This window comes from Polypterus senegalus, chromosome 15 (assembly GCF_016835505.1).
Source record: "Polypterus senegalus isolate Bchr_013 chromosome 15, ASM1683550v1, whole genome shotgun sequence".
NCBI lineage: Eukaryota > Metazoa > Chordata > Cladistia > Polypteriformes > Polypteridae > Polypterus > Polypterus senegalus.
Window position 1 is genome coordinate 104,996,173 of NC_053168.1, and position 12,691 is coordinate 105,008,863.

The 12,691-nt window shown below is 41.5% G+C and overlaps 1 protein-coding gene across 1 annotated transcript in view; it reads right to left on the reverse strand.

Moving 5' to 3' along the window:
- LOC120515929 (nitric oxide synthase, endothelial-like) overlaps window positions 1-12,691 on the reverse strand; it is a 76,430-nt gene that overhangs the window by 14,743 nt on the left and 48,996 nt on the right. Inside the window, exons 17-23 of the mRNA XM_039737305.1 lie at window positions 9,690-9,825; window positions 9,240-9,318; window positions 8,954-9,138; window positions 6,262-6,428; window positions 5,894-6,104; window positions 3,066-3,153; window positions 2,804-2,925 (exon numbers count right to left, since the gene is read on the reverse strand). Coding sequence (XP_039593239.1) covers window positions 2,804-2,925; window positions 3,066-3,153; window positions 5,894-6,104; window positions 6,262-6,428; window positions 8,954-9,138; window positions 9,240-9,318; window positions 9,690-9,825 — 988 coding nt within the window. The remainder of the gene's footprint in view (window positions 1-2,803; window positions 2,926-3,065; window positions 3,154-5,893; window positions 6,105-6,261; window positions 6,429-8,953; window positions 9,139-9,239; window positions 9,319-9,689; window positions 9,826-12,691) is intronic.

The window sequence follows — 12,691 nt, forward strand, 5'->3', positions numbered from 1 at the left end:
TCCCGAATATATAAAGTCAAAACTTAAATATATAAAGTCAGTGTCGGAATATATAAAGTAAGCACTTGAATATATAAAGTCAAAACCTGAGTATATAAAGTCAGCGTTGGAATATTTAAAGTCAAAACTTGAATATATAAAGTCAGCGTCGGAATTTATAAAGTCAGCGCTGGAATATTTAAAGTCAAAACTTGAATATATAAAGTCAGCGTCGGAATTTATAAACTCAGCGCTGGAATATCCATCCATTTCCCAACAAGTTGAATTCGACCACAGGGTCACGGGGGTCTGCTGGAGCCAATCCCAGCCAACACTGGGCGCAAGGCAGGAACCAATCCTGGGCAGGGCACATGCATCATTTTCAAAACATTAACCGAACAGTGTTTTTTTAATTTATTTTTCTGAATACGTTTTTGTTAACTTATTTCAGTTTTTTTACTTTACTAAAAATGTTTCAATCAATTTATTTTGACTTTGACTTTATATATTCAGGAATGAGTTTATATACTCCGATGTTGACTTAATAAATTCTGACGCTAACTTTATATATTCAGGTATTGACTTTATATATTCCAGCGCGAAATCAGAAGTGATGTTGTCTGGACCGGAAGTGATGTCAGCAAAGGGACTGGCTCAAGAAGTGATTTCTTCTGAGGCACCGTAACCTTGCAGGATTTCCTGGGAAAGGTTTGTGGGGAACTGAGAAAGACAGTCAGCGCACTCCGCCACCACCTGGTCAGATGTTTTATTACAATTACTTGGACCCTTTAGCAGCCTGCTACTCGCAGGTGTGTGACTAATACTTATATATATATATATATATACATATATATTGTGGCAGTAGGGGGCGCTAGTGCTCCCTTGAACCCTCAGGGATGACTCCAAACACCAGGTAAAAGTCCAAGACCTTTTATTTTCCTTTAACACAAATGTGCACCAAGCACCCTCCACACTACTCATACAATAAACTAACACAATAACCACTACTAATAAACTCTCCTCCTCGCCCAGACACTTTGCTCCTCTCCCACCCAGCACAGCTCAGTGTCTGGACTGAGCCACAGTCCTTTTATAGCCCCTAACCCGGAGGTATTTCTGTCCCATCAGTCCATAGTTCCTAATTCCTTCCGGGTCAGGGCAATCAGTCCTTTACTTCAACCCGGGAGCACGACATTTCTTCCCGTCACGTGACCGTGACGTAGTCCCGGGTCATACGGCATCACACAGCCTATAAGCCCCCCCACAGCAACTCCTGGTGGCCCCCAAGATATCCAGCAGGGCTGTGTATAAACACTACAAAGTCCATAAGGCCCTGCTGGACCTCGGGGCACAATCCTGCTGTCGGGAGAGCTCCTCCTGGGGCCTGGGGTGCGGACTGGCATGGGAAGCCGTCATTCCTCCACAATATATATATATATATATATATATATATATATATATATATATATATATATATATATATATATACTAAGTTCTGTTTGTCCAGTCTCTCTGATCAGTTTGGCTTTGGTGTGATTGGTCAGTTTGGCTTAGTGACACGATGGAAGAGAAAATGCAAGAGTGAGACACAGAAAAAGGAGTAAAGGCTTAAAAAGTAAATTGAGAGTGTCACCTTCAAAGATGGCAAATTTAAAACAAGGCAAGAAAAAGATGACTCAAAAATAATAACAGAGTTTGAGAAGCAGGTTTTACAGGAACATGCTTGATAGAGGGAACACCTAAATCTACTGCACCAAGTGCCAAGATACAAGGGCAAAACTGTTTGAATCCAAAGGTTCCCAAACCCCAAATTAAACCTTAAGGTTCAGTTTATGGATAATTAGAGCTGCCAGGTAAGAGGAAAAGAGGAAGGCCTTAAGAGAAGATTTATGGTTGGTGTGAGAGAAGGCATGAAGGTGGTGGGTGTAATGGAGCAAGATGCAGAGGACAGGATGATCTGGAAAAAGATGATCCACAGTGGAGACCTTTAACAGGACCGGCCAGAAAAGAAGAAGAAGATAATTATTTACACATATGAATAAGCTTTTCCTGTAGACATTTAATGTATCTCTATGACCCTAGGAGAAGAGTAGATTAAGTAGTTTCACCCTGGAGCTCAGCTAACAAAAGAACTTAGCTCAGGAATTTCAAAATACATCTTTGTCAAAAGAATGCAAGCTCCATGGCTTCAGGGGATCTTCTTATTTAAGCAGCTCATTGAACATTAATCTACTGTGCCAAATAACATGCAAGTCAAGGGACTACAGGTCAAAAATCTTCGTTCAATGGAGCTCAAGTCAATGAGTGTAATGGGATATAACACTTACCAGACTTGGACCAAATCATTGTTTACAGATGATTAAATTAATGGGCCTTACATACAAACCAATGGTCCTTGGGTCTTAACATAACACTACAGTCAATAGCCCTCAAGTCAGTGAAAAGAACAGAAGACTTAAGTTAACAGACTTTGATTCAATCAGTCTTAAAGGACACCACAGTTAATAGACCTCAACTTATTGTTTCTTAGCAACATGAAAGTCGAAGGTCATCAAGTCAATGAACCTTCAAGAATCCTTTAGGCAATAGACTTTAAGTCTACAATTTACCAGGACAGTTAAGTGAACTAATGGACACTTAAATCAATGAACCCTATCTTAATAGGTTTATAGGGTCATAATATGTTCAAGGATTGCTTTATTTTGCACAATGAAAACCTTAATAATGTAATGTTAAAAACAGTGTTTCAGGCTAGGGTAGCAGTGATGACTATGTTTTGATGTGTCACAATGAGGCATGGACAATTAGAAGAAAGCATACCAACCTTGTTGCTCTATCTCATACTGACGCTGTTGCCAGAAACCCCTGAAGGGAGCAATTCCTGTTCCGGGCCCAACCAAAATACAAGGCACTGAGTCATCATCAGGGAGGTGGAATGTAGGAGTTCTACAGAAAAGCAATTAATAACAAAAGAGCAAGAAATGAATGGGAAGCTAACCTCATAGTCAAACGGAGAGTTCATACTGTGACATTAGGTTTGACTTTGTCGGTATATCACCTAAACCCAAGGGCACTATTACTCTTACCCTCGAATGAAGCAGGGCACCATGTCTCCTGGTTTGGTATGGTTTAGCCATGTGGAGCAGACCCCTTGGTGCAGAGGCCCCTTACCATCTGTTACAGAGAAACACACAAGTTAAACCTCTAATTCTCCTGCACTAGCTGTCCAAGTTACTGTAGGATGTTTGACAATGATTTGGCTGCAACCAATAAGGCAGATAAGCCATCATCCTCTTTAATAGGAATGTTATATTATGGATAAAAAAGGACACATGATGGTCAGACAGAGAGGGAGTATAGCAGTTAGTGTCAAAGTTATCCATTATTTGCTGCAGTGTCATTTTGGCATCAGTACCAAGGTGAGAGCTTGTATGCGGGGCTACATAATAACAGGGTTTTTTTTGTGTCTGTGCTGAGTTGCATTTTGTTTTCACATACTATCATGTATGTGTGTGTACGTAAATGTTGTCCCTGCAAGTCAAACGGGGAAAGACGATGAAGGGAGACCGCAACCCTGAGATGGGAATTTCCTATTTAATCATTCGATGACCTGCAGTGGGCTGGCGCCCTACCCGGGATTTGTTTCCTGCCTTGCGCCCTGTGTTGGCTGGGATTGGCTCCAGCAGACCCCCGTAACCCTGTAGTTAGGATATTGCGGGTTGGATAATGGATGGATGGAATCATCCAATGACATCTGGGACATTCAGTATTAAATGAGAGGAGCGGAAAAGAAGAGAGGGGTGAGGAGAGAGAAAGAGAGAGAAAGGAGCCGTTTTATACATTCATTTTCCAACTCATCACTTCTGTTCATTGTGCAATTCCACTGCTTGCTTTTCCAGTATCCGGATCCTCATCACGACAACCAGTGCAGAGAAACCCCAGGGTCTGGATTACTATCAGCCATTGCCAAGGACTTACACAGTGAGGTTGTTTTGTATTTCGGGAAGAAGCAAAATATCACTTCAACCAATATTTAATTATCGCCGGACTCATTTACCACATACATTTCAAGTGACATTTATCATTATTCTGTGTTTGTGTTTCTTAGTTTATTAATTTATTGTTTTGGGGCAAGGGAGGGTTTTTGTAAATATTATTATTGTTTATTTGTGTGTTCGTATAAATAATATATATATATAATAATTCAATGTTGTCTTTGGGCTGGTGGTGAATTGTGTGCACATATATAGTATTGAGTATTTGTCTGTCCTTGTGTGTGTGTGTGTATATTTATCCACTGTCAATATATCTGCCCTTGATTTTACATTGATGACTTGTAGTTCCTGTTATTTCGTCATTTGAGGGAAAAAAGGACTGTTTCTAAGGAGTATGGCTTGTTATTTGCTTGAGAATCCTCAGGTTAGCCAAGGCAATAAAGAGTCTTGGTAGTGTAGTTACCAGTCTAGATAAAGGGGTCGGCCGTTACAAGCTGGTATCACTACCAAGGTCAAAAGTTTTGTTTTGATTAAGCACTAGTCATGAACTAAGTGGATTAAAGCAGTTACATATTGTGGAGGAGGACCAGAGGAGGGCTTGTACCTCCTCCAGACCGCGAGGGGGCGTCCGTCCTGGTTACGCTGGTGGCCTCGGGTAGGGGGCATGGAAGCCCAGCCCTGTAGGGGCCCATGTCCACCGCCAGGCGGCGCCCCACTTCCAGACCATCATCTGCCACATCCGGCAGAGGCAGGAGCCCGGCCAGAACGCCCAGGAGGACCGGAGGAGGGCCTGTACCTCCACTAAACCACGAGGGGGTCCCTGAGGGGGGGGAACACGACAGGGGACACCCGGACGGCTTCCGGGTGCGCAGCCGGCACTTCCGCCACGCATGGGCGTGTCTGCGGAGGAGTGCCGGGAAGCAGCTGGAGCCCATCCGGGTTCCCATAAAAGGGGCCGCCTTCCAGCAGTCGGGGCGAGAGTCGGGAGGAAGGAAGATGAAGCTGGCGAGAGGACAGGAGGCGGCCAGAAAAGGACTGTGTGGCTTGGACTTTGGGGGATCGGTGCTGGAGGCACTGGGGGTAATTGCACGGTAGAGACTTGTAAATATTAGTGTAAATAAACGGTGTGTGGTGAAATTATGATGTCCGTCTGTCTGTGTCGGGGCCAGCGTTCACAATATCTTATCTGTCCTGTTACAGTGCTATGGAACTAACAGTGACAACCTGTCATTTTAGACTATGTTCCTTTGTATTTGCCTTCCAGTTGCTTAACAGGACAACAAAGGAGATAAAAGGCACCATAAGAGTAGTTAATTGTAGATCGACTCATGGAACAGGAAAATTAGGACAGGTGAGACAAATAAGCAGTACAAGGACAAAGCAAACCACAAAACATGAAGTAATCATAAACCAAAGTGAGAGTGACAGAAACTGAAAGAAAGCTCAACACATAATCATCATGACAAAAAACATGACTTCTTTGTGTGCTCAAAAACATGGCTTCTTGAGTGTAGCCTAAAGAGAATTAGAACAGGTCCATGGCCTGGTACCCCACTAGCAAACAGTAGGGCAGACTTACAAATGAAGAGATGTAAGAAAACAAGAGGCCTGGGATAAAGAAAGAGGAAAGGAGATACTGTAGATATTGCAAATAAAAATTCACAAGCAAGAAAGCAGAGAGGACAAAATGACAGACACACATGGACTGGTGGGAAGAGACAATGACACATAGACGAGAAGGGAAGCACCAAGACAAGCCCCTGCCAAAGTAGGACCAGTACAGACCAGTACACTAATGGAAATAAATTCAGATGGGCAGACAGAACAAGACAGACACCAATAGAAAGGCTTAATACAGCACAAAACACACAGGTTAACTGGCAAACCCGTGCATGGACAGACAGGAGGATGACTCTCACCTCTGCTCCGGTACTGCACAACAGCCACAGTGATATGGACCTCCCCAGGGTGGGCAGCACTAGAAGAGCTAATAGAATAGTAGCGAGGCTTCAGAAGAGGAAGCTGACTGAGGAGCAGGGAGGTGGGCAGCATAACGGATGGAAACTCCTGCAGTACTTCCTCAAGGGTGGGTGCATTGTTCCATTTCCAGTGATCATACTCACGGCCAGCCTGCACATTAGAGAATAGTGTCAGAGTCCTTGTACATTCCAGGTGTGTAAAATGAAGACTTTCCATCTTAAATGTACCTTATCTTATCTGAGACCCAGATCTGCTCACAAAATGTCCAGGCACAATTTCTACACCCCAACTCTCAGATCACACCTACCTGGGTGAGAACACTAAGCCTTTTCTTGTCTTGGCTGGAGGTAGCCAACAGTAAAAGACTGGAAAGAAACTGGGGGCTAGGAGTCGATGTAAGATCAAGAAAATGAGACAGTGCCTGCCGCAGGGTGCAGGGAGGCAGGCGGTCAGTGCGCGCCCATGAGCTGACACCTGAAGAGAAAAGAAGCAAGTGCGTTAATAAGGACTGTCCAGCCTTTCCTAACTGACCTGGGGCCTCATGTATAACGCCGTGCGTAGAATTCGCACTATAACATGGTGTAAGCACAAAAGCCGAAATGTGCTTACGCACAGAAAAATCCAGATGCAGGAATCTGTGCGTACTCCAACTTCCACGTTCTTCCGCTAGATAAATCCCGATCAGCGTGAAAAGTAACGCTTTATATAACGCCCCGACTCCCAGAATTATGCCTCTTTGAATATGCAAATCAATATAAATTACCCTTAAGCGCAGCTTTCTGTGAAAAGACAATGGGAAAAGCACGGGGGAAAATATAAGAATTTCAGCGAATACCAAGTGGAGGCAAAGGAAAAACATACTATTTGTTCAAATAAACCGTGGTATAATCAACAAAAGGAAGTTGATCGAGTGACATAGCGTGTTGGAGAAACTTGAAAGCTCACGTTCACAAAATTGCACAGTGCCGGAAATAAAAAAGAAGTCACATATCAAAGTCGCCGTGAAAAGCCGAGTTGTAAGCCCACTGTCTGAGTGTCATATGAAAGCTTATTAGGGTACAGAGAAAAAAGCCACACGGTGGGGAAAAAGCACGAAATGTCAACTTCAATCTCGAAATTTCCACTTTAATCATGCACTTTATTTTGTCATTAAAGTAGAACATCATAAACTTCATCTTAAAATCGTTTAATTAACGAGTTTATCAAATCACATCGTAATTAAAGTAGCACATTAAATGCTTTGTTTTGTATGTGATCTTCTACTCGTATGTGATCTATGTGTGTGAATCACTACTTGCTTCTTAAACTGGCTCTCTTCCTCCGACTGGACACAGAATCCATTACATTCGTGATATTACAGCTCTATGAATAACTAAAATACTGAGATGTATACATGATATCATTTTCATGATGATAGGAGTTAAAGCACGTTATTAAACATAGGCGTCACGCGCAGTGATTATGTGCGACCTTCGATGAAATCATTTATTGCAGCAGTACTCAGGGTCGGCTCTAGGCTTGTGGTGGCCCTAGGCAGAGGAAGAATCGGTGGCTCCTTCGCCCACCAATGTCAATATGGTATCTTATGCACGGTGGATGGCCACGTCCGTTGCGGACACTGCATAGCCGCCTCGTGCTCATGCCACAAGCATTTAACTTTTGCCGAAATCTGTTGCTGTGTTTTTAGCTGTGTTGTTATTTTCTCTTTCTGTTTTATATTCAATATATATTGGCATAGCCACCCCTGCAATCCTTGCTTTTCTTTCTCCAAGTAACACACAATCAGCTCTGTAATAGACGTTAAGCCATCTTTAAGCTTAGAGCGCAGATTCTTCAAAACGTTTAAGGAACATTGAAATATCTTCGTAGTTCATGTTTAATTATTCCATCCTTCACGACAGTCCCAGTGAAGAATATAGATTATTTAAATGAAGTTAAAGTTTTATCTGTATAATATAATCAACATATTTTGCTGCATTTCATCTTAAAAATTATATCGTCATCATATGTAAATACGCGCTTTATAAAGTGGCTCAGCTTGTGCGATATTATAACTGTAGTGCAAGTTTACAGTGGGGTGATTGTACTTATAAGTACAAACAGTTCTACAAGGAGCAATTGATTAAGTGCGTTTAAAGTTCTTTGGGATGAAACTGTTTCTGAACCACGAGGTCCGTACAGGAAAGGCTTTGAAACGTTTTGCCGTGGCTGAGGCAGTGTGTGCTTGAAGCTGTATACCGATAATTCTCTTTCCGATCAGCTGCTGCTGTGATTCCCCACTCAGATACAGTGATATAAATACTCCGAGTCGTGCAGTTAGAGTAATATGCAAAAAAATGATCCGCTGTGGCAACTCCTAACGGGAGCAGCTGAAAGAAGAAGAAGAAGAAGGTGCAGTGAGAGTAACAATGATAAAGCAGTTATGGTATTTGGAATACTATGACTATTCCCTGGACCATTATATTGTTACAAGTTAATTACAATCAGATGCATTACACTAATAAACAATATGCGGTTAGTTTCAGTGTATTTATGAAGCCGCATCAGGAAAATAAGGTGTAACCACACAGGAACAGTAGTACTGCTTGACGCTGGGTGCCGCCAGTCTGCAAAACTGAGCAGAGCAACTTGCGTACGACAAGGTATGAGGTACCGTGGAAAAGTGCATTGCTTTATGCCAAGTGTAGGTTTTATACATCGCGATTTGAACGTGGAAAAGATCTTACACAACATTTCTGTGCGTACGCACCGTTTATACATGAGGCCCCTGGAATTCTCCTCTCTGCTAAATGCTTTGACATACTGCAGAGATCCCTAAGTCCCCAGTTCCTCTGAGTTGAGCCATGGAAATCCAGTGATTACAACATAAGTTCGAATTCATGCCCCATATGGGATCCTATCATCTGAGTGTCACCCAAGAGAGATACACGTGTGTTTATGAATATCGCTAATAGATAGATTTTATTACATACATACTAACAGGTAGTCCCCTGACTTACCATTATTTTCCTCCAAGGTCTCAAGGACAATGTTCTCATTGATAGGTGGAGGGTCTATAACACGGGCAAGCACAGCATCGACTAGTTCTTGCCGGTTAGTGGGGAAGATCCCAAGGTGATCTCCAGGAACGTATTGGAGCTTCTCCTGGTCTCTGGTGTCCAGGCGCAGTAAGATAGTTTCACGGCTACATGAAGAGAGCAGAAAAGACGTACAGAGAAAGTGTTCTTTGGTATCTGACTTGCTCAAAACAGCACAAAATTAGGAATTAAAAGAATGTGTAAGTACCAGGAGCTCTCACTCTGCAGATTCTGCCTAGAGATGACCCAACTGAGAAGAACCTTCTTCTTGTGGATCTTTGAAAGTGCTACAAATGCAAAAATTAACAGGTAATTCAGGTAATTTAGACATCATGGTATTCAGTCATTTCTGACCAGAATATTTCAAAATTTTAGCACTATATGGAGCTCAGTGGCACACTGATTCCAGTTAGTGGTCACTCATAGTGGAGTACTTTGCCTATGAAAACCTCATCACCAACGGCTGTTTTCTCAAGGATAAAATCTGACCATTACTTTCTTAAGATGTGTTGACCTACCATTAATATTCCGAAATTCCCCAATCTGTAATCTGACTTTCAAAATTCCCAAACACTGAATTGATGAATTGCATCCTTTCACAAAAATTAGTGGAAGAATAAAATCAAATCTTAAAAGGGAACGTCTAGGACTTGCAAACCTGAAACCAAGTCCATGGGTTTCTTAGCAGTCACCCTCCTGCATTTCTCAGGCTGCCACTGCATGCTCTTTGCAAAGACGCAGGTATCCAGTCCAAGGCTAGATTCTTGTTCAACGCAAAACGTTTGGCAGGCTGCCTGTTGAAGGAAGAATAAGATGCAGTTAGTAAGAGTGGACAAGTGCAAACCTGCAGAGATCTCCTGATTTTTTATGTCTGCACCTCAGACATCAGTAAACTACCCTCAGGAAATTAATTGCAGTTTGGGTAAAGCAGCAATTGTTGTTAAAATTGAAAGTCAAAAGACAGAGCATCTAAATTAAAATGGGTTGTGTAAAAGGCGAAAAAATAATGAAAGGCAAGTTAGTATCACTGAGTACGGTCTCCCAGATCTGTTTAGTACATTTAATGTAGTAACAATTAGATGAGATATTTAAGGACATTAAGACAGACATATACTGTAGATGAATGGGAGCACATCTCAGTATACTAAATGGCTAAGCTCATACCAGTTAGAAGGCAACATTAAAGATTAAATTCAGTTTGGTGGCTCAAAGGTCAACATCTGAAATTCTTCATTTTAAAATTCTTTTAGCAGCCAGCAGACTGAGTGCTTAGTCACTGAGTTAGGTCAGTAACCTGGAGTGATCAGTACAGCGGCCTGGCAGACTAGCCACTTACAGACCTTTCAGGTAGGATTTCATCCACAGGACAGGCTCCCCACAAAGTGATGATTTAAATAGGATCACTGAAAATACCAATGCACTCCAAAGGGCCAGAGTTAGAGGGAAACAACAAAAATCCACTTATGGAGGGGCCCGGAGTTTGGAGGACATTCACTGTAATTGAAAGAAAATTGAGAAGAGTGTAACAGATATTGGGAGCCACAACACATACATTTCAGAACAAGTCAGTCGAATGAAGCCAGTACTTGTATGAAAGGCTAGCTAGGAAAAGCCTTGGTTGCTGCTGGAAGAGGTGTTGGTGAGGCCAGCAGGGGGTGCCTACTCTGTGGTCCGAGTTTGGATCCCAATGCCCCAGTGCAGGGATAGGGACATTGTGGAAGGTAAAAAAAAAATGGTACCTTCCTCCAGAAGTGTGATCATAAAAAATCCATGGGCATCTTTGGTAAAGAGTAGGGTGTTTCCTGAGGTTCTGGCTAAATAGCCCACCATGGCCTAATCATTTTGGACTCCTTATCTCCATTTCTAATTGGCCAACTATCACTACCACCTCTTTATCACCTAATAACTAATGTGAGTTGAGTGTACTGGCACAAAATGGATTGTGGATGCTGCACATTGGTGGTGGTTAAAGGTAACCCTATGTAAAGTGCTTTAAGTGTCTTAAAAGCGCTAATTAAATCAACACTATAAGTAGTCTTCTTCTTCTTCTTCTACATGCTGGAGGTGTCAGGGGTCCAGGGTGGTCAATGAGATTCTGTGTGGTCAAGACAGTGCCCAGAGTTAAGAAAAACTATGAAGAAACCGCATGCTGAAATAGAGGATGCAAAGAGTTTCTAAACATCTGCAGATGTACAAGAGAGTGTAACCGTGATCGTTATTCATGGGCGCAAGGGATGGAGAGTGAAGTGACCCGAGTAACCCCATTGTTACCCTAGTGTCTAGGTTTGCTTTTACATCTATGCCGTATTTGTGCCAATCAGTATCAATTCAGTCTATTACAGGATGCGAAAAAGAGATTTTTACATAGAAGTTATTCCAAGTTGATAATACACACTTGCTTATAAAACTGTCTGCTATGTTAAGAGAGGCATTTTTTTGATCTAGTCTCATACACATAATCATGTATGTACAGATTTCAAATGAACGCACTATTCGCAAATCTATGTTAAGTCACTGGATCGCAAATTATCAGATTTAAAATGACCTTTTTCAAGGTTGTATATCCTCATCTTGTAGGCAGTGTGGTGTAGCAGTTAAGGCTTTGAACTTTGAACCCTGATGTGGTGGTTTCAGATCCTGCTACTGACACTGTGTGAACACAAGTAAGTCACTTCATCTGCCTGTTCCCCAAATAAAATGAAACCAATCATAACTTGAATGTTGTAAGATACCTCATATAAACACATCAGGTAAATAATAAACCTAAAAGAGATGATTATAATGAATAATGATGGTGCACAATTTTTTGAATTATTAAGTTGAGTATGTGTTTCCCAATAGAGATGAATGAATTATTAGAATTACCTCTTTTCCACAAATAACACTCCTCACTCCAGCTGTTGACAAGCCTTGCCTTCATGTTCTGTATATGGATGAAATAGACCTTACACAGTGACAGTGAATTACTGCCTTGAAGACCCACCTCTCCCTGTCATTCATTGGTCAAGAGTTCTGTCTTCAAAAAGGCCTCCCATGAGTCTTTAGGTTTGCCATTGTGTATTTTTACATTGACAATTCCAGAAGTAGCCAATTAACAACACTTTACCCAAAAAGCATTAGTTTTGCGCATTTTGAGTAAGCGACTTGATAAGTGACACAAATAATGTGAGATTTGTTTTCTTTTTTCATGGAATATTTTTCACATTGTTTGCCATTGCGCAGCACTGGTCGCTAGACTTCTTTACCTCCATTCTGCCTAAAAACATGAGATTTACATTTTTCATGGACACCACTACAAACTACATGGGGTAAGTAACACATAAAAATATCATTTTTGGGTGTGTGATCCTTTAATACTTCAGAGGTAAGCCATTAATTGTCAGGACTAATGTTCCTCCTTTAGATTTCCTTTGTCCATTAAGTACCTGATTGACCTTCTTCATTGATGCAATTGATTTCATGACTTTACCATTGAATTTTTTAAGTTAAAGTGCACTTTGAATGAGGTCATTACTGCTCTACAGTATTCCACCTTACAAGGGAAACAATCTTGTTTATTTTTATTATTATTCTCACTCAGCATTTGCTTTTTCATTTTGTTTGGATTTTGCTATTATTATTCTTTAAATTAATTAACAGATATTATACTATACTATATTA